The sequence below is a fragment of the Hevea brasiliensis genome, chromosome 1, assembly GCF_030052815.1.
Source record: "Hevea brasiliensis isolate MT/VB/25A 57/8 chromosome 1, ASM3005281v1, whole genome shotgun sequence".
NCBI classification, from domain to species: Eukaryota; Viridiplantae; Streptophyta; class Magnoliopsida; order Malpighiales; family Euphorbiaceae; genus Hevea; species Hevea brasiliensis.
The window spans coordinates 124,540,074-124,561,854 of NC_079493.1; the positions used below are offsets into that span (position 1 = coordinate 124,540,074).

The following is a 21,781-nucleotide window of genomic DNA, read 5'->3' on the forward strand; positions in this document are numbered from 1 at the left end:
GTTCATTTGATCATGCTCTGTGTTTCTTCAGTTAAATATATGGTTTCTCTTAACGGTTCAGAGATTGGCCCGATAGTGCCTCATAGAGGTTTAAGGCAGGGAGATCCTCTTTCTCCCTATTTATTTATTCTTTGTGCAGAGGGGCTCTTGGGTTTATTCAAGAGAGTAGGAATTTGGGGAGATATTCATAGTTGTAGAATTTGTAGACATGCTCCAAGCGTGTCCCCTCTCCTTTTTATCGATGACAGTTTTTTCCTTCTTTCGTGCTATAAAAGCTGAAAGTGCTAAAATTAAGCGCATTCTTTTGACTTATGAGCTAGCTTCAGGCTAGGCTATAAATTTCCAAAAGTCTGATATATTTTTTAGTGCTAATGTGTCTATTGAGAGGAGCTGTTATTGAAAGGATTCTTAATGTTTCTTCTCCGCTTAACCATAGCCATTACTTGGGTTTGCCATCTCTAGTGGGTAAAAATAAGCAGTAGATTTTTTCTTTCTTGAAGGAAAAGCTGTGGATAAGGTTGCAGGCCTGGAAGGGTAAGCTCCTGTCTCGGGCTGGGAAGAAGATTCTTTTAAATTCAGTTGCTCAGGCAATTCCTACAACTATATAAGTGCGTTTTTTATCCCACTTTCTTCTTATGACGAGTTGCAGTGTATGATTAAATCTTTTTGGTGGGGTTCTAAAGCTAATGTGGGGCAGAATATCCACTAGCTTTCTTGGGAACGGATGTGTGAGCGTAAGGATGTGGGTGGACTTGGTTTTCAATATCTTCATTAATTTAACCTTGCAATGCTTGGAAAGCAGGGTTGGAGATTTATCTCTAATCTAGTAAGATTTTCAAAGCTAAATATTTCCCACAAGGGGATTTTCCTGGGGCTCAGTTGGGTCATAATCCCAATTTTGTGTGGAGAAGTATATTACAGTCTAAAGAATTATTAAAGGTTGGTACGAGGTGGAGAGTTGGGAATGGCAGGTCGATTAACTTATGGCATGATCCTTGGCTTTGCACCGATGATAATTTTTAGGTGGATACTCCAATGCTTAATGGGTTTGATGATTTAATGGTTAGTGAGTTTATAAGCTCAAATGGGCATGGATGGGATATACTGAAGTTATGTGAGTTTTTGCAAGCTAATGATGTGGACCGCATTGTTCAAATTCCTCTCAATTACAGGGGTGCCGATGCTAAGATTATTTGGCATTTCAATAAAAATGGGCTTTGCTCTGTCAAATCGAGGTATAAGGTTGCTGTTAATTTGGGAACTGCTCATCATGCTACTATTCAGGTTGCAGGTTGGAAGAATTTTTTGGCTTTGGCTCTTCCTCCAAAGATCCAGAACTTTATGTGGCGTGCATCGTGTGACATTCTTCCCACAAAATCCAAGTTGATTCAGAAAGGTGTAAGTGTGAATGGTGGGTGCTTATTGTGTGGAGCTGTTGAAGATCTTTTACATGTGTTGTCTTGCCTTGTAGCCATGAATTGTTGGAATTTGTTGAATGTGCATGTGGATACGGCAATTTCTTCTTTTGCTGATTTCTTTTTCCAATATCTTTCATCAAATGATAAATGTAGTGTTGAGAATTTGTGTGCTGTGCTTTGGAACATTTGGGCGCATCGCAATTTTTTGCTATGGCAAGGTAGGCAGCCAGATGCTCTCCATATTTTCTCTTCGGCTTTGAAGTTTATCCAAGAGTGGCAAGAGGCACAACAGCGTAAGAAGGATAAGCTCCTATAGTTTCTGTTTCCTCTTCTTCACAGGTTGGAGTTTTCGCCTTTGTCTCTGATCAGTCTGTGAAATATTGGCAAAAACCTCCACCGGGTTATGTAAAGTGTAATATTGATGTTGCTTTATTTACAAGCTTAAATTGTTTAGGCCTTGATGCAATAGTTAGAGATGAATATGGGTATTTCCTTGTTGCGTATTCAGGTGTGTTTGTGGGTTGTCGAGAGGCCGGGTTAGCGGAAGCGATGGGTATGAGAGAGGCTCTGGCTTGGATCCCTCAGCTTGGTTTTGAAAATGTGATACTGGAAATAGACTGCCAAGAGCTATATTTTGCTCTCCTATCCTCAGAGGATGATTGGTGCGAATTTGGAGTTGTTTCTCAGGATTGTATAGCTTTTATTCAAGAAGCAGGTTGTTTTTCTCTGCAGTGAGTTCGGCGGCAAGCAAATGGAGTAGCTCATAGTTTTGTTAAAGCCACACCTTCTTATGCTAGCCCCTTTGTTTGGGTGATTTCCTCCAGATTTTATTATTCCTGTTCTTCGTTCTGATCTTCATTTATAAAGATCCCTTTTTCTCATAAAAAAAAACATGTAACACCTTAATTTTATTTTATAAAATAACAAAAAACTAATAAAATGATAAAAAGGATAATTATTTTATTTTGAATGATTTTTATTTTAATCAAATTTTAAATATAAAATAATTGTGTCCCGATCTCAACTTTTCAGATTAAAAAAAAAAGAAAAAAAAATATTAAAAGTTTATTGCCTAATGATAAAAAAATATTCAAATCTCAATTTTAGCATTTTAGGCAAATTTTAATATATCTGTCACAATTTAATTTAATTAACCAAAATTAGATTTTCAATTCTGACAATCTCAGTTAATTACTTTTTTGTCAACAAAATGATAATGAGAAGAAAATAATGATAATTATAAGCTTAATTTTAATTAATTAATAAAATTTAAATCCCATTTTAATCAATTAAATAAAATTGCAACTAATTTATTTAATTTGATCTAAATTATCAAAATCTAAATGATCAAATTAGTTAGCAATTTCTTTTTTCTTTTATTAAGCTAAAGTTTAATCTGGCGTATATATAGTAATTATTATAAAAAATATTTTAAAAAAAAAATTAAAACATATATAAATTCTTATATAAATGAGCAATACCTAATATATTGCTACGAAATAACAATTTTATGCTTATTATATTTCATTTATCTTTATTAATTGATAATACCTCAAAATTACATGAATTATATCCCACTCTTGATAGAAAATTATATAAATGGGATTAATCAAGCTTCGATCTTGAATTTATAACTTTTAAAATACAGCTAACAGTGACCTAAAATAAATGTTGTTATTAAACGATTCAAATCACCAGGAGCTTCTATATATACAGCATGGCCAGTGTCCTTGATTATTTCTACTCTCGCCTTTGATCCAAGGTGCCTGTGATAAAATAATAATAATTATTATTATAAATAAGAAATCTGTTAATTAATTAATGCTCATAATCATTTCAAGCAGTTAATGTCTTGAAATTAATCAAAATAGGATGCGCGATTATTTAGTACAGCGGTACACATGCACCCCACTCATATTTATGTGATTCATTTTTCTTAATTTATGCAGAATTAATATTTTTATAAGTATATATAATATATTTAATATAAGTTCAAACTTATATGAGAACAAACTTAAAATGTGTATATAATTAATTAAAGTGCATATATAAAGTGAATAAATCTATATGCAAATATTTAATCTAACAGTTGATAAATTCATTCTCATATAAACTTGAATTCCTTGCTGCCATACTCGAGTGTATGAGCATTGCACTCAGTGTATACAATCATCTGCCAAAGAGAATGTACCTTTGTAACCGATAGGCCAAAAATGGTGGGAAGATTTTATCCTGGTCACCCCATATTATAAGTGTTTCCTTCATCCAAAAGTAGCAGCAGTCAAGGTCCATTTGAATCATAGAAATAAGAGGTAGGTAGCTATGTGGTGTGAAAGTGATGACATTATTCTCAAATTTAAAACACTAAAGAGTGGGAATGCTTTGGCCAAATTGAACTAAATGCAGAGAGATACAGGTATATGGTAATACAATAATAAATAAGACTTTGAAAACTTGAAGCATTAATGTGAAACATGTGTCCGTTAGGGTTAATTAGTCTAATTGATAAAGATGAAAGCTCTTATTCGTTTATTATAAAATACTTGAAAATTACTTAAAAATTTTTAATATATTAAATAGGTGTGGGGATTATACTTTTAATTAAAATCGTTTGAAGAAAATATTTAGTTTTAATATGGGCAAATTAATCTAAAAATACTTGCGATTGTAAGTAAGAAAATAAAGCAAACATACCTGGGTTATAATGGGAAAGTTATCCTCCCTGTTAGCCAACACATGATCTATTAGCTCTAATTTCTCCTTCCTGTTCACATTACTTATTTCCTAGAAAGCAACCCAGGTTAGAATTTGTACCCTATGTTCGACTTTGCAAGTGCAGGAATGGCACATTTATTAGAACTAATTTTCCCAACAAAAAAAAAAATTTAATTTTCAGAAAACAAAGCAAATTAAGAAACAAATAGAAATCCATAGAATTCAAGAATCAATGAAAAAACTTATCTAGACCTGATCAATCATGAATTCAAGATACAAATGTATAGATTTATATCTTTCATCTATGATTGACGAAATTTAGATAAAAATTTCGTTAGCCCTTAACTTACATTGAGATAACGTTGAAGAAGAAATTCAGGAACCCAATTCAAAAGATTGCCTCTACATAGTGTTACGTTTCCTAAAAGTCGCAGATCATGTGGAGTTGCTGGCATAAACAACTCTTTTGGACTCCTCCCAACAAGCCTAATCTGCTTTTCTCTTTCTTCCATATTATTCCACCCTATTCCACTGCTCACAATCACAAGCTTCTCCATCTGTCTTGGACACATCTCAGCCATCCAATAGGCCACATACGCTCCATAGCTAACCGAATACACAGAAAACCTATCCAAATTCAACCTTTTCAATCCTTGTACCATCTGCTTCGCTTGAAACACATAGCTCCTGTCCTGCTGCTTGGAATAAGAATTGCCAAAGAACAATAAATCTGGCAAGTAAAGGTTAAAGTTTCGCGAAAGATAACCCACCTGCTGGAGAAATTGCCACCTTGTATCGCCACCAGAGCCATGGATTATGACTAGATTAGGCTTATAGAACCTCCTGTAAATTGGGGTCCAAAAACGTACAGTGGTTTGTTCATCTATATCAATGGAAATCGATTTAAGACCACACAACCTGAAGTAAAAGGTAAAAAGTGCATCAATTATATTGAAAAGGCTCGGAATTCGGTTTATTTGGTATAAACCGGATGCCAAGTATTGAGAAATGCCTAGCATGGTTGAAAGGTAGAAGAGGAAGCAGTGCAAATGCTTTGATGAGGACATGATCATGGAGAAATTTTTAAGATATGAACAAAAATTTTATCTCAGTTTTAGGGGTTGGCGATATAGTAATTAATTAATATACAAACCAACATGCATGGGGACACAGCATAAAAATGCTTATGTTCTTTTTAGCGTGTAGCAAATTAAAAGCATGCTCTGTTCTTTTTAGCGTGAAGCTTATATCAACGAGTTGCATATTTTAATTGGGGGAATGAAATTTTAAAATAGATTTAGTGTTAGGTTTAAAGATCCCATGTTGAAAAACACGTATGCAATGGGACCCTCACAATTAGGTTAGCTTGCCTTTTGATCAGTTGGATTCATTCTGTATATAATAGGATGCAAGTTTTGGAATATGATTCTCATGGCTAACTTACCAGTTAGCTAGTGAAATCTGCAAATCAACAGTTGAATAGAGCGTGAAAAGATTTTCATCTGATGGCTAACTTACTAGTGCAAATCTGATATGAAAAGCACTATTGTATGCAATTCTTTTGATAGGTTTAGGCACGTATGTTATTCGGTGAACTTAGATTCTTAGCCACCAAGATTTGATTAGCTGGAAATTTGTTTTAAAATAATAAAGAAAATAAAAAAAATTTAGTGATTGTAGTTATTTTTTCTCATTATAGAAAATTTATTTGTCGAGTATATTTATGACAAATCTATTTAAATTTTATATTTTTTAATTGTGAGTTATTTTTTTATTAAGGTATTTAGAATAGGAAGCTATGTTGTGCTTTGGAATTTGAATATTTTCTTTAAAGGGAAATTCTTGCCTAAACCGAGTTTGTTATGGACCCAAGATACAATTATATGAGACTCATATATTTAATAAATAAATCTCATAATATATTTTGTGTTTTGAATTCATGATGAACCGGATCTAGATTAAAAAAAAATTGAAAATATTGAGATCATGAAAAAAAAATGGAGGCTGTGATTGTGACCCATTGTATTAATCGTCCTTTGTTAAAGCTTCATTATTTCCTTTATATATATATATATATATATTTAAGAATTTTTCTTGTCTAAATTGTGTCCATCATGAAAATACAAAATATATGATGGAGTCGCCTAAAACATATGGGGTGTGAATGATTGTGTTTTGAGTTTATAGTGAATTGATTTTAGTCAAGAATTTCCATATGTTTAAAGTTATTAGATAGATTTCTTACTTAATTATTTCTTTGGAAGAAAAAAAAATTATAGAATGGTAGTGGCCTTTTACTTGGATTGTACATAAATAGCTAAAGCTTGATCATCATGCCTCTGGTTTGTCTGGCAAAAGAAGATCAATAAGCACTTCCCAAGCTTCCTCACTACTTCGATCAAGTGCTCCTCCGTGTAAAATATCCCACAGCTCACAACCTCCTCTCCATGATTTTAGCTATATATACGATGCATACACCCTCCACAGATTAGCTTCTCTAGAGTCTACACCCAACTTTTTCAGCCGCTTACACACTTTGCTCAAAAAAATCTGACCAGTCGGTCTGGTTCTTGTAGGACTTGCCAAGGAAATGAAATTTCTTAAAGAATAGCGACTCAGGAATGTATACAGAGATTGAAGGCTTGATGGACAACTTGGTAAATTAATTAGTACTAGCTAGATTAGCTCCATCGAAGTGCCCTCGGTTGATGTCTTGATGACCCAAAAACATGCACACATATGCATGGTGACACATTATGCATTATATAGATGGGGATGGAAAATAGCCACAGTAGTTTGATTTGCATTCATAAAAATTAAAATTACCTAATGATTCAAATTTCTTTTCTTTTTCTGGTGCTAATGCTTTATAGTTGGATAGAGATGTAATCCAATAACATCTACTTTCCCAATAAAAATGGATATTTAACTGTGATGTAGTTTGGAAAGGGGTGGAACAGTTAGCAGTCATAGCAGTTCTGGCCAGAAATTCTAATGGGAAGGTGGTGGATGCAGTGGCTAGGAAATTATCTTGTTCCTCTACTTTGGATGGAGAAGCCCGTGCTGCCCTTCAAGCTATAGAACCGGCTAAACAAATGGGAGCGTCATCAATCGTTATTGAGTCAGATTCATTAACTCTCATGGCTGCTCTAACAGACCCAGTTAATAATTCTAATTGAGAAATTCATACTTCTGTGTCTGAAATCTTTCAAGCAATTCCTTCTTTTGATCGAGTTTTGTTTCACAATCTCAGTAGAAAATCAAATGCTTTGAGTCAAATATGAACACGATTGCAAATAATCTAGATTTCAGATACCCTGCTTCCAATCCTTTCCTATCTCTTTCTTTATCATTATTCTTTTCACTGTTATCTTAACCTTATTTCCATCATTTAAATACTTTACCTTCCTTTTTCTTTTTCACTTTTTGAACCGCCATCTATTGGACTGCTATCTACTTTTATCATCAAATTATAATCTTACCATTAAATTTCAAAATAAAAATTATAATTTTACCATCTAATTAACATCCGCTAATTATTATATATTATTTATTAATTATTATATATTATTTATTATATACACTGAAAGTATAAAAAAATAATCTTCTTTAAATATAAAATTTAGTTAAATATTAAAAAAATATTCACAACCTTCCACGCAGCTGCTTTTCCTTCTTCTATTTCATCGTATAAATCAAGCCCTTCAAATTTAGTATTTGGTCTAAAACTAGACAACTTAATTAGCTCCAACTTGAGATTCACCAATGGCCGCCTGTGCTCACAACGTTAGCCTGAGCCAAAACTCATCACAGAGAGGATTAGCCATGGTATTGGCTCTAGCATCAGCAGTGGTTCTATCACCATTGTATGTGAATCCAAGAAACGACTTGCGGTTTTTCGAGACAAAATGGAGCTCTGGATTTGTTCTTCCAATGGTTCTTGCTGGATTAATAATCGCCATTAGAACCACTTGTTCATCATCGTCTTGTTCTTCTACATCATCAGTTCAAAGCAGATCTGGAGCTTCTTTGATCCCTTCTCCAGAACCTTCTTGGGAGCTTAGAATTGGGAGTTCTTCTTGGGGACTTGCTGGGATCCTAGTGATGCTCATGCTTGTGCTTTCATGGCAAGAATCTGTTCAAGATAGAGAAAAGAATTATATACATGTGTTTTATATATTGTGATTATTTTTATTAGCCTATAATCAAAATAGTGTAAGATGCATGGCTGTAGTAATTAACAATTTGATTTATGGTTCTGAATTCCAATGAAAACAAAATTAGCAGTTAATTATTTTTATAATTGAACGGTTCTGAATTTAAATTTTAATTGAAATTCAATAAAAAATAAATAAATGTATCTATTCTCATCACCACATATCTTGAAGTCCATCCCACAATTTCAAAAATTATGCAGCATTTTCATTAAATGTAATTTACCATTAATTAATGAGTTTTGATTCCTAAAATTGTAAAATATTAATTTAAATTTTAATTAAAGTTAATTATATTAGAAAAAATACTTACTCTGTTCCGTAAAAATAAGTTTACTTTTTTTTATCTTTTTGAAATTATAAGTTATTTTTCTTTTTAAAATTGTAATTTTTTAATGAACTTTTTTTTTTAAATACAAAGCAATTCATTGAAAACGAAAAACTCTTTCATCGATAACAATTTAATTAGAATTTAAATTTAAATTTTTATAGTTTTTAGATATTACTTTAATATTATTAAATTAATTTTTTTAATCTTTTAATTTATAGCTTATTATAATACCATTAAATATTAATTTAAAAAAAAAAAAAAAAAAAAAAAAAAACGCAACTTTTATATATGCAGTTAGCCACCATGCTGGCATCAGCAACCGAAGTCTGATACAAGCAAATGTAGCACTTTTCACCATACAAGTAGTGCCTTCATATTTTCAGTGCGAAAATAATTGCTGCAAGCTCTAGATCATGGGTAGGGTAATTCTGTTCATGTGGCCTTAGCTGCCTGGAAGCATAAGCGACCACCTTCCCCTCTTGCATCAATACACACCATAACCCATTATGAGAGGCATCACTGTAGACCACAAAGTCCTTTCCTGACACTGGCTATGTTAACACTGGTGCCTCTGTCAATATAGCCTTCAACTTCTCAAAACTGGTCTGACACTTGTCATTCCAGTCAAATCTGACATTCTTGTGTAACAACTTGGTCATTGGAGCAGCTATTAAGGAAAATCCCTTCACAAATCTTTTGTAATACCCAGCTAGCCCCAAGAAACTTTTGACCTCAGTTGTATTCCTGGGAGGCTTCCATTCCATCACTGCTTCTATTTTCTTGGGATCCACTCTAATCCCATCAGCTGACACTATGTGTCCAAGGAATGCAATCTCATTCAACCATAAGTCACACTTGGACAACTTAGCATATAGCTTCTTTTCTCTCAGGGTTTGCAGAACAATCCTCAAATGTTCATCATGTTCTTCCCTGGTCTTGAAATACACCAAAATATCATCAATAAAGACCACTACGAACCGATCTAGGTATGGATGGAAGATACGGTTCATAAAGTCTATGAATGCTGCTGGTGCATTTGTTAGGCCAAAGGGCATCACCAGAAACTCATAATGCCCATACCGAGTCCTGAATGCAGTCTTTGGCACATCTACATCCCTCACCCTCAACTGATGATACCCTGATCTGAGATCAATCTTAGAAAATACTCCTGCTCCCTTCAACTGATCAAACAGATCATCAATTCTAGGCAACGGATATTTATTCTTTACAGTTACTTTATTCAACTGCTGGTAATCGATGCATAGCCTCAAAGTCCCATCCTTTTTTTTCACAAACAGCACTGGAGCTCCCCATGGTGACACACTGGGGCGTATAAACCCCTTATCAAGCAACTCTTGCAATTGAGATTTCAACTCCCTCAATTCAGTAGGTGCCATCCTATAAGGAGCAATGGAAATGGGTGTTGTACCCGGTATTACCTCAATAGCAAACTCGACTTCCCTTTCTAGTGGTAAACCAGGCAACTCTTTAGGAAATACATCTGGGAAGTCTCTTACTGTGGGTATATCACTCAGGTTTGGCTTAACTTGCCTAGTATTGACCACGTGTGCTAGGTAAGCTTCACAGCCTTTTCTCATCATTCTTCTTGCAACTGTGGCTGAGATAATATTGGACAGGAAATCTGTCCTTTCACTCACAACAGTGATCTCATTACCCTCAAAAGTTTTCAGAGAAATTCTCTTCAATTTACAATCAACTATTGCCTGATGACGTGACAACCAGTCTATTCCCAAAATCACGTCAAACTCGTGGAAGGGCAACTCAATTAGATCTGCCGAGAATTCATACCCCTGAATCCTTAACGGGCAACCCTTGTACACTTCGTTCACCACTACATTGTGGCCTAACGGATTAGTGACCAGAATGTCTTGGTCACCCTCCCCTACTAGTATCCCCCTTTCTACGGGTAGGTTGATGCAGATGTATGAATGAGTAGATCCTGGATCCACCAATGCATGCACAGATATATTGTAGAGGGAGAACGTACCCCTGATGACGTCCGGGGCATCTTGCTCCTCCTGAGTTCTCATGGCATAGGCTCTGGCAGGTAGTCCGCCTCGAGCCTCTCTGGCTCGGATGCGAGCCTGCGATGGTCCCACTGCCTCAGATTTACCAGATTTCCTACCTCTTTGTGGTGCAGAGCAGGTTTGTCTGCTTGTGTTGGAGCAGTTATACTAGTTCTGCGTGGACAGTTCCTCAGCTGATGCTTTGTCAATCCACACCCTAAGCAGACACCAGTCACTCTCCAACACTCCCCCTTATGCCATTTCAGACAATGTGGACATGCAGAAGATGCTGGGGCTGGTCCCCTGAACCCCATCCCTAGAGAGCCTTGAAGGTATGGGTGACCTCTCCTAGGGGTAAGCGTGGCTGGGCCCCGAGGTGACCCTGACCTTGTGGTTGACCTGAACTCTGTGCAGGTGGACCTTTGAACTTCTTCCCAGGTGCAGGAGATGAACTAGATTGACCCGAGCCCCTCTTCTGCTATCTCTCTCTTCTGGTCTGCTCACTTATTCTAACATTTTCAACTTTTATTGCAGCTTCCACTAACTTGGTAAAGTCTGTGATTCCCAAGGCAGTAATCATGATCTTTATGTTGTCATTTAATCCCTCTTCAAATCTCTTACACCTTTCAGCCTCATTAGGGACTATCTCCCTTCCGTAGCGGCTTAATCTTACAAATTCCTTTTCATACTCGGCCACTGTCAGCTGTCTCTGCCTCAGGTTAATGAACTCTCTTTTTCTCTCTTCCAGGTATACACTACCCACATATTTCTTCTTGAATTCTGAGAGGAAGAAGTCCCAAGTTATTACTTCTGGTTGCACTTCACTAGACACCGTATCCCACCATTCATATGCATAGTCTTGTAACAGAGATATGGCAGCTTCTAGGTTTTGCTCTGGAGTGCAGTGGAGTTGTTTTAAAACTCTGCCTGTTCTGTTCAATTAATTTTCGGCTGTAATAGAATCATCTTCTCTCTTGCCAAAGAAGTCCACTGCTCCAAATTTTCTCAATCTTTCCAGGTGTGATTTCGGTTGTGGAGGTGGTTGTGGCGGTGGCATTACCCCAGCCATTTGTTTGAAGAATTCGGCCATTTGCTAGAACACGGCCTGTGGAGGTTAAGCAGGCTCTGATGGAGCTGGTGGAGTAGGTTCTCCCCTACCCCCAGTCTCAGCTACTGCAGGTGGAGCATGACTCTCCACTTCCTCCTCAACTGCCCTCTGAGATGAAGGGTCCATATCCTATTTAACAAAGACAACAAATCTGCATTAGTATCACCTCGACTCTTACAAATGCAATGCATGATATGGACTCAATCTAGGCCCAGAAACGCCTAAACCGTGCTCTTATACCACTAAATGTGACACCCCTTACCCGTCTACAGTGTAGCTGAGCAAGTTATGCCATGTGTCAACATTGGGTTGGGTGAAGGCACACTAATGACATCATGTGATGTCATAAATTCCCATTTAATTCATTTTTTTTCTTTTCTTTTCTACTCATTTTCAATTCAATTTTTAGTAATATTTATTCACATTTTATGTCATAATAATTATTTACTTAACTGGACAAGTCGGCCAAAAATCACCTCTGAAGGCGAAATGACCAAAATGCCCTCCGTTTGGCTTAACGGGCCAAAATTGTCTGTACTAATTGAAAATTGTTTATAAGTATTTTCTTGGCATTCTAATGCCATAAGAATCTCAATAACCCTTCTCTGGAGTCCCAAAAATTATTTTATAATTTTTCCCCCGGGTCTAGGGCTCCTAGTTGCGAGAACCACAACTTCTCACTAGGTTACCCATCGCTAGGGCACTGGCTCATTTAACTTGGTTGTATTTTATTTCTAAAATTTTTTCTAAATTTTTCTTATTAATATTTGAGTTAATTATGGTTCCTCACTTTAGTTTAAATATTTTTCCGAACGTTCTAGCTGTCCGGGCCGACACTGGTTACGGGAATAGTAAATTGTATGGACTAGCTAAAGTGAGGATGTTACAACTGGATTTGTTCTTCCAATGGTTCTTGCTGGATTAATAATCGCCATTAGAACTACTAGTTCATCATCGTCTTGTTCTTCTACATCATCAGCTCAAAGCGGATCTAGACCTTCTTTGATCCCTTCTCCAGAATTTTCTCGGGTGCTTAGAATTGGGAGTTCTTCGTGAGGACTTGCTGGGATCCTAGTGATGCTCATGCTTGTGCTTTCATGGCAAGAATCTGTTCAAGATAGAGAAAAGAATTATATACATGTGTTTTATATATTGTGATTATTTTTATTAGCCTATAATCAAAATAGTGTAAGATGCATGGTTGTAGTAATTAACAATTTGATTTATCCTTTTGAATTCCAATGAAAACAAAATTAGCAGTTAATTATTTTTATAATTGAACGCTTCTGAATTTAAATTTTAATTGAAATTCAATAAAAAATAAATAAATGTATCTATTCTCATCACCACAGAGGAATTATTAGCCATCACCACATATCTTGAAGTCCATCCCACAATTTCAAAAATTATGCAACATTTTCATTAAATGTAATTTACTATTAATTAATGAGTTTTGATTTCTAAAATTGTAAAATATCAATTTAAATTTTAATTAAAGTTAATTATATTAGAAAAAATACTTACTCTGTTCCGTAAAAATAAGTTTATTTTTTTTATCTTTTTGAAATTATAAGTTATTTTTCTTTTTAAAATTGTAATTTTTTAATGAACTTATTTTTTTTTTTAAATACAAAGCAATTCATTGAAAACGAAAAACTCTTTCATCGATAACAATTTAATTAGAATTTAAATTTAAATTTTTATAGTTTTTAGATATTACTTTAATATTATTAAATTAATTTTTTTAATCTTTTAATTTATAGCTTATTATAATACCATTAAATATTAATTCAAAAAAAAAAAAAAAACAAAAAACGCAACTTTATATATGCAGTTTTAAAGTAGCCACCATGCTGGCATCAGCAACCGAGGTCTGGCGGGCTGGTTGGCTCTGGCACCCTCCTTCTTCCTCATTTACTACACCAGAGCTTTCATCTTTCCGATTTCTAAGTTTAATTCCCAGTTTGAAAGGTTAGTTTTTGAAATCTAATTTTCTCCCATTTTGTCCATCCCCTCGTGTATTTCCATTCTGTTTGGTTGCCGAGAAATCGCGAGAAAATTGGGAGAGAGTTAATTTGTGCAGATATTTGAAGCCTTTTCTTTGGCTTTTTGGATTTTCTTTGAAGCAAGTTATTTTGACTGTAACTGTTGGCTTTTATGTCGGTTCGGGATGTTTTATGATCATGGATACTTTGAAACTTGTAGTTAGGGTTTACAAATTCTTCTTTTATAAAATTCTCCTTTTGTGCATATATTCATTGAATTGAAAGCATCCTGGAACCTAGAATCTGTAACATTATGATCTCTATAATTGGATTGTAAAATCCTTCAAAATTTATCATAAGCATTATAGGTAGCCCTCAATCTTAACAATATAAAACGATAGCAGCATAATAAAAATTTCCACTTATTTTATAGCAACCATCAATCAGAAGAGTTTCATGGGTATTGTACGTCTAAGTTCGTAATCCAGCATGATTTGTCCATGCTATACATTCTTGTTTTCTGTTTTTCTTTCAACTACCCTGTTTAGTTTTAACCTGTGATTTTGAATTCTCAATCACTCCATTATTTTGGTTTGAGAAATCTGCTGCTAGAAAATAAATTATGGTCATCTTTTTGGTTGCACATTTGAGATTTCTAATGTTGGATCTTGATGTGGGATATGGATCCTATTTAAAGAATGGCAGAGGGAGATGAGGACCTGCCTAGAGATGCAAAGATTGTCAAGTCGCTACTGAAATCAATGGGTGTGGAGGAATATGAACCTCGTGTTATACACCAGTTTCTGGAGCTATGGTATCGTTATGTTGTTGATGTGTTGACAGATGCACAGGTTTATTGTGAGCATGCTGGCAAATCTGCAATTGATTGTGATGATGTCAAGCTTGCTATTCAATCGAAAGTAAATTTCAGCTTCTCACAACCACCACCGAGAGAGGTAAGTAGCTACCCATGGTGCTTTAAGCATCAGTATTTCTTAATTTTTCAACACAAACATTGAGTTAGAAATTTTAGTTATCAGTATGATAGCCTTTTTCTTTCTACTACATTCTTCCCCCATCCAAAATCTGGAAACGTAGCAGCTTCATAATTTGGGTAAACTATCCTTGTATTGTCATACAGACTAGGATTCCTTTACTCTTTCAATTGAATCCAAATTAGCTGAAGAAGACATGATCTTTGGTTTGATTGGTTATTGTGTTTGTTTCTCTACTACTTCTCTCTTAAGAGTCGTAATGAGTATGCCTAACATCTTCATATTACATTTCGTCAGGTTTTACTGGAATTGGCTAGAAACAGGAACAAAATCCCACTGCCCAAGACAATAGCTGGACCTGGTATTCCACTTCCACCAGAGCAGGACACCTTGATTAGCGCAAACTACCAACTTGCCATCCCAAAGAAGCAGCCTTCCCAGGCAGTAGAAGAAACAGAGGAGGATGAAGAAAGCGCTGATCTCAACCCATCACAAGAACCAAAGACAGATGTTCCACAGCATAATACTCCTCAGAGAGTATCCTTTCCCCTTACCAAACGTTCCAAGTAAGAATTTTACGCTCCCACAGTTAAGACAGTGAGAAAACCATGTTGCTGAGAAGAGAGTCCTATATTTATATGAAGAGGAACCAACGGATATATCAATTTAGAAGGAAAAAGGAGATAACTTGGTACTCCCTTTTTCTTATTTGACCTCCGCAAGTGGATTTAATCACATTCAGTGGTTTGTGTTCTTTTAGTTACCATTAGATCTATGCAAAAATATTTTGGTCTTGGTCCTCTCCCTGTTTGCCCAGTTTGAAATGAGAAGCACAGACGAACAAACAAAATTGCTGATTTTGTTGAATCTATTAAGGATTAGACGTTATTCTTCTTTTGTAAAGGTCCACAAAACTACTGTAATACAAGTTACCAGTTCTACTAACGTGGGCTTGCAGGCATAGGACTTCTGCAGAGCGTACACATCCCAAATTGCACATTTTTCTTCAAGCTTGTAAGATTCAATTACATTTTACATCAACAGGACAGTTTCCACTTAATACAATAATGCCATCAGGGAAGGTAGCGTAAAAGACAATACAGTAGTCATCATTCGTTGTGTGAACTTAAAATAAATCTTTTGGAGGCATTTTTGGATCCAATAAGTCACTGCCAGAACCATTGTAACTGTTCTGTACAAACACATGCATATACAAGAATAACCAATTGTCATTAAATGGTATGCTACTTGGCGAACGATCAATTAAGGGTCAACTTCTCCACCCAAACATCCCACCAGCAGCAGTTGCTGTACTTGGGACAGTAGTCGATCCCCGGTCATACATGCGCTGCATCTCTTCCCTGCACTCTGTCAAACATTTGTCAGGTATGGCTGGAGTCAGCTCCACCACATCCCCCATCTTCAGCTTGCGTGAAGTATCACTTAATGGCTTGTGATTCAGCCTTGGCCTCAATTCTTCCTTGACAGGAAACCCATATGAAGACCATCTTGAGATTCCCCGTCCAACCCTTTCCAGCAAATCCATCATAGTCGAGTTTGCAGGAAACTCTTGCACCGACATCTGCATCATTGACAAGTACACATTCAATAAGACAAGGGTAAACGTTTCCTTGTGAAGTTGTTTAGCAGTGCCACTGATAAAGTTGTAACCACCACCAAGCCAGCAAGTGCCTAAGTATTAGTTATCCCAAGGGCAGATGAAACACAATTTGTTAAGATACTTGATAAAAACCTATTAGTATATGCCACTTGTTTTGTTCTCTCTTTTTTCAAACATTGACAGGTGCATCAATCATCATCATCCATTATTAAATACCAAAAACACTCATTACTGCCTGAAGTGGCCCTGAAGTATAAACATATATTAGCAAGTACAATCAGTATAATTGCTCAGAAAAGGTTGCACAGACCTGATAACGACTACTTAGCCCTCTACTATCTATTATTCTGCATTCAACATGAAATTAAGGAATCAAACCTTGTCATTCTCAATCATGATGACGAAGACTGGTCCATCGTGGCCACAGTGTGGCTTGTAGGAATATGGGCAATCAGCAGAATGAGTAGGAAACGCACAGGGAGGTTTCATAGAATCAGCACAGCCAATGGAAGAATGGTCTTTGCTCATTGTCTCACACTGCCAGCTCACAACCCATCGTGCCCACTCAACCATCTGAAGCACATATGAAGAGTGCTTGCAATCACCTTCCTTGTATCTCCAATGAGCTGCAAATCCAAACTCAGCTTGCAAATGCATCTCCTTTGTTCGAATTTGAACTTCAAGTGGCACCATGCCTTCAGCCATTACTACGGTGTGGAGAGATTGATATCTGAAGATTAGAGTCTAAGTTAGAAATAAAAGAAAAATGTGCCAAGTGCTAACAGCACCTTATTGATGAGCTAAATCTTACCCATTGAACTTGGGATGATTTATGTAGTCTTTGAATTTTCCAGGCACTTCAGACCATAACTGATGAACGACTTTTAATGCCCTATAACAATCATCCTCATTTTCAACAATAAGACGGAGCCCATGAATATCATGAATCTCATCCATGTTCAACTTCTTCCTGCAAAATATTAAAAACCATCACATCATGTGAATACACATGCTAAATAATACTTATAACAAAATTTCATTTCAAAGTTTCATGTCACAAGTATGTTAGGCACATGCACGTAATATTGTTAGACCATTACTTTGATCAAACCACCCTAGAGAACCATAATTTACAACATATGGTATTTATGCAAATGCTGCAGCAACATCAATAATATAAGATCCATATCCAAAAGGGAGATCAAATCAGTATAACTATTTGGTTGACTATAGCTGCCAGACAGGAGTTATGAAAACACTAGCACCATCTATTTCTCTTTTTATGTTTTATTAGGCATTGCCAAATTAAGATATGTTTCTTAAAAGACATGTTTCCCATTGCCATGCAAGCCACTGTGTGTCCATGCAGTAAGAGACATAAAGAAGAAAAGTGACAGGAAGAACTCACTTCAACATTTTGCAATAAATGCTATACAAGCTTTTATGCCGCCCAGACAGAACATGGTATGAAATGGCTTCATCCTTAAGAGCTTGGTCTAATTTCTCTGTTGCAGAAGTAATCATTGCCTCATCAAAAGACTGCACAAGTCTAGAAGACAAATCTCTGTGCTGATCTGAGTTGAGATGCTTAAAACAAAGATTCTCCAGTTGCTCTTTCCAAGTGGAGATTCCTAAACGGTTTGCCAATGGAGCAAATATCTCCAAAGTCTCCTTAGCAAATCTCTGTTGCTTGATCAAAGGCAATGCATCTAATGTCATCATATTATGCAATCGATCAGCCAATTTTATCAGGACAGCCCTGGCATCTGCCATGGCAAGGAACATGGTATGCAAGCGATCTGCTTCAACAGTCTTGTTTGCTGTATTGTTCTCACGGGCTAGCTTACTTAAGTGACTAAGCTTACAGACCTGATTGAATGTCACAAAGGACAAGTTTAGAAGCTTCTCAAATGATTATAAGAATGTTATTGACAATATCAACCAAAAAAAAAAAATTTTCCAAATATTTTCGAATGTTTCATATAATGGACCTTATAAACAAGTGAAAAATGAGCTCCAAAACTTTATAAACCTTAGCTGCTACTCAATGCTGTCACTGTCCAGAAAATTATCAGCATTCCTTTTACAAAGAACACTAGATCAATTTTTTAATGTTGGCCTAGAAGTTTCTCAAAGGTATAGAAACAACAAGTAGCAACCGAAAAGGCCATGCTAGTGAAAGCCTTTGAAGGGTAAACGGAGTAAAAAAGAAGTAAGAAATATGTTTATCAGTTTGCCAAATTAATAAACAAAAGGGAAAATCTAGACTAGAGGCATAGCAAAGTTTGATTATTTTCCAAGAAAGACGAGAAAGCCAAAATCAATTTAAGTTAGCAATTAAAAAGTCAATAATTGTGAGACATATCATACAAGATCATGATCCCAGCTAAAGAAACTTTTGAAGGCACAATCCACACAAAGGAAACACATCATAATATGACAGCCACAACCATGCTAGTTTACACAAATTTTGATTGGTAGGGAGGGCCTAAAGGAGATCTTCCATTCACAACAGTCCTGAAATACAAGAAATGACCTAAATAGAACAAGATAAACTTCAACATTTAAACTTAACAGTAATTTTCTTAACCAAACTAGTCACAGCACTTGGGTATAGATAATCTATTGAACTTTCTTGACTAACGCACGCACTATGCTTATATTGGTCCACAGGATTGCAAAGAAATAACCAAGTTGCACATAGCAAGCGAATTTTCAAATTGAACAGCTCGAAAGATGATTGATTATATAGAATGAGAAAATAATAAACTAGCATTTTATTTTATGGTCATAGCCCTAACAGTCAATAACAGATTAAACAACAAGAGCTCATCCTCTTACCCCTTCCACCAAATCAGCTACCCCTGCTCCAAATGTCCTAAATATATAGTCATAGCTTAAAAAAGAATCGTCAATAGTGTCATGTAAAAGCCCTGCAGCGACCACTGTAGAGTTAGCCCCAATCATTGCGAGCAAAACTGCAGTCTCCACACAATGCTGCAAATATGGATCTCCACTTGCCCGCATCTATTAGAAAACAACAATTAAATATCATCAAGCCTGCAAAAATACTATGAAACAACAAAATCCGATCAAAATTCAAAACTCCAGCTCTACCTGTCCTCTATGAGCTTTCTCAGCTTCATAAAAAGCCTTCACAACAAAATCTTCACAAAAGATTTTGTGCCTCATTTGTGCAACCATCAGCAATTCTTTGGCATAAGGCTCGTTATTAGCCTCCACAAAACCATCCTCCATATTAAATGTCAATTCATCCACAGCAATAGATGAAGAACCCCCATCAGTTCCAACACTGTGAACATCAAAACTCGGCGAATCATAATCAACACAAGATCCTAGCGCATGTCTAACGAACCCATTAAACAATCCACTAGCCCCACTGCGAAATGAACCATGAATTGAGCTTTGGAAACTCATATCAGCACTTCTTTCACGAGCAATCCTCATGGGAGGACTACTAGAACACGAGACTGGCCCTTGCAGCACCGATATTGGACTTTGATCCCTCTTTATAGAAGACCCACCGAGATATTTACTCGGTGATAAGCGAAACGAACTGCTCAATTCCTTCAATTCCTCTCCTCTATCATGCCACAAAGAACCCAATTCCTCTCTATCACCCGAAAACGATGAATGTTTCACAGTTGAAGACGAGAACAAACACGACAAGCCACCTACCACAGATTTCTGTGAAGAAGATGAACTAGATGAAGCTACCGATGAAGATCTCGAGGTCAGCTCAAAATCATACGTCGCGTGTGCATTGATTTGGCACGTATGTGGTGCTGAACATACGCTGCTAGGTGGGTTCGCATACAAAGCTATTGTTGAGACCGCCATGGCTCTATCGAAACCAGAATTTGTTATAGATCACAAACCCAAATGAAACCCAAACCAAGTAATATGTTCAACTCAAATCAAATTTTAACAAAAACCCACAAATTTTTATAAAAGATTATGTGTTCATAAGAATGACCCAGAAATTTTTTAGAGAGAACCAATTGGATCTTGATGATTAAAAACCCAGGAGACCCCACACTGGCTCATAGTTTTGTACATAAACACATCAACAAATAAGCAGAGAACAGAAAATTTGGAGAGAGCATCTGTTGTTTTGGAGAGATGCTACAGTATGTACAAATTTATAGAAATTTGCTTTGACTTGAGAGATGAACACAGAAGAGATAGAAAACTAAGGAGAATTTACAGAAATTAAGCCCCAAATGTTGAAATTTAAAGCAAAGAAGAGTCAAAGAAGCTTCGATTTGTGCAGAGAGAGAGAGAGAGAGAGAAGAGAGAGGAAGGAAAAGAGCGAGCTTCGTTCTTTTTGGTTTTGTGTGGCAATTTTGCGTAACGAACTCGTCTCTGATCTTTTATTGCTTGGAGACCCTAGAAAGTCACAATGAAATTACGGGATTATCCTTGGTGAATAACAGAAATAACGGTATTGTACAACTGGATATTATTATGAACAAATAAATTTTTTTATTTATTTTTAAAATTATATTTCATGTTTATTTAAAGCTTTTTTTTTAATATTTAAAGCAACTTATGACAATGTATAAGAATTTCCTTTTGAAAAATTAAAATTTTTATGCAGTTAAAAAATATTTTAAAATTATTAAGCTTTAATTTTATAACAATAAATTTATTTTTAAATTTGTAATATTTTAAATTTAAATTTTAATTAATTTAAAATAAATATAAATAATATATTTAACTATTTTTAAATTTTATAATTAAAATACAATAAATTTAATGTTATACTAATTTTAATAACTGTTTTTAATATATTTTAAAATATATTTTTAACAGTGATTTCAATTACAATATCAAACAAATTATATAAATTATAAATCTTAAACTATAGAAACCGTAATAAACTAACATGCATAAATTTTGCTAGTATTATGCTGTAATTCTTCGATAGGGAAAAAATTTAAGCTGTAATTAAAAAATTCTTAACCATCTGTGTTAGTAAATATTAATTCAGTAATTATTTAAAAATTCAGTAATTATATAATAATATTTAGAGATTATAATTTATGAGGATTTGGTATTTCTTCTATTATATTACTAATTAGATATTAAGTTTTTTTTTAATTTAGTATTTTTTTTCTATTGTAAGGATTTATCATTTTTCTTGTTTGCCATGTTTTTTTTTTTTGTTATATTATGAAATTGTTAAGTTTTCTTCCATCGTGATAATTTGATTTTTCCTCAACTCCTCAATTTTATACTAACAATTAAATATTAGATTTTCTTCTTTTGTAAGGATTTGTTATTTGCTTTATAGAATTTGTTATTTTCTCTATTGCGATAACTTATTTCTTTCTATATTATGGG

The 21,781-nt window shown here is 35.2% G+C and overlaps 3 protein-coding genes across 5 annotated transcripts; 1 reads left to right on the plus strand and 2 right to left on the minus strand.

The window, feature by feature from the left end:
* Positions 1 to 2,907: 2,907 nt before the first annotated feature.
* On the minus strand, positions 2,908 to 5,246 carry LOC110634249 (uncharacterized). 2 transcript variants are annotated; one of them, XM_021783189.2, is made up of 5 exons: positions 4,904 to 5,246; positions 4,484 to 4,825; positions 4,113 to 4,202; positions 3,610 to 3,677; positions 2,908 to 3,184 (listed from the first exon to the last, which is right to left on the minus strand). In XM_021783189.2, exons 1-5 carry the CDS (start codon positions 5,204 to 5,206, stop codon positions 3,067 to 3,069), a joined length of 921 nt encoding a protein of 306 aa, XP_021638881.2. In that variant the 5' UTR covers positions 5,207 to 5,246; the 3' UTR covers positions 2,908 to 3,066. The 2 variants fall into 2 exon arrangements, with proteins under 2 accessions (XP_021638881.2, XP_021638880.2); XM_021783188.2 differs by having other exon boundaries at positions 4,484 to 5,246.
* Positions 5,247 to 13,622: 8,376 nt separating this feature from the next.
* On the plus strand, positions 13,623 to 15,738 carry LOC110634291 (transcription initiation factor TFIID subunit 9). Of its 2 annotated transcripts, none has more exons than XM_021783235.2 (3): positions 13,623 to 13,784; positions 14,504 to 14,754; positions 15,091 to 15,738. In XM_021783235.2, exons 1-3 carry the CDS (start codon positions 13,664 to 13,666, stop codon positions 15,361 to 15,363), a joined length of 645 nt encoding a protein of 214 aa, XP_021638927.2. In that variant the 5' UTR covers positions 13,623 to 13,663; the 3' UTR covers positions 15,364 to 15,738. The 2 variants fall into 2 exon arrangements, with proteins under 2 accessions (XP_021638927.2, XP_021638928.2); XM_021783236.2 differs by having other exon boundaries at positions 13,647 to 13,784; positions 14,496 to 14,754; positions 15,091 to 15,681.
* A 40-nt stretch (positions 15,739 to 15,778) lies between these two features.
* Positions 15,779 to 20,775, minus strand: LOC110634290 (probable GTP diphosphokinase RSH2, chloroplastic). The gene is made up of 6 exons (XM_021783233.2): positions 19,532 to 20,775; positions 19,256 to 19,441; positions 17,823 to 18,283; positions 17,226 to 17,384; positions 16,793 to 17,144; positions 15,779 to 16,375 (listed from the first exon to the last, which is right to left on the minus strand). Exons 1-6 carry the CDS (start codon positions 20,273 to 20,275, stop codon positions 16,064 to 16,066), a joined length of 2,214 nt encoding a protein of 737 aa, XP_021638925.2. The 5' UTR covers positions 20,276 to 20,775; the 3' UTR covers positions 15,779 to 16,063.
* Positions 20,776 to 21,781: the final 1,006 nt, after the last annotated feature.

Excerpts from the sequence above, each read along its gene's own strand:
- LOC110634290 (XM_021783233.2), bottom strand. The coding sequence starts at position 20,275 with ATGGCGGTCTCAACAATAGCTTTGTATGCGAACCCACCTAGCAGCGTA. Across the intron at positions 19,442-19,531 it reads AGAAAGCTCATAGAGGACAG|ATGCGGGCAAGTGGAGATCC; the intron begins GTAGAGCTGGAG and ends GTTTTCTAATAG. Across the intron at positions 16,376-16,792 it reads TCATGATTGAGAATGACAAG|ATGTCGGTGCAAGAGTTTCC; the intron begins GTTTGATTCCTT and ends TCAATGATGCAG.
- LOC110634249 (XM_021783188.2), bottom strand. The coding sequence starts at position 5,206 with ATGATCATGTCCTCATCAAAGCATTTGCACTGCTTCCTCTTCTACCTT. Across the intron at positions 3,678-4,112 it reads ACTTTCCCATTATAACCCAG|GAAACACTTATAATATGGGG; the intron begins GTATGTTTGCTT and ends TTTTGGATGAAG. Across the intron at positions 3,185-3,609 it reads TTGGCCTATCGGTTACAAAG|GCACCTTGGATCAAAGGCGA; the intron begins GTACATTCTCTT and ends ATTTTATCACAG.
- LOC110634291 (XM_021783235.2), top strand. The coding sequence starts at position 13,664 with ATGCTGGCATCAGCAACCGAGGTCTGGCGGGCTGGTTGGCTCTGGCAC. Across the intron at positions 13,785-14,503 it reads TTTAATTCCCAGTTTGAAAG|AGGGAGATGAGGACCTGCCT; the intron begins GTTAGTTTTTGA and ends AAAGAATGGCAG. Across the intron at positions 14,755-15,090 it reads CACAACCACCACCGAGAGAG|GTTTTACTGGAATTGGCTAG; the intron begins GTAAGTAGCTAC and ends ACATTTCGTCAG.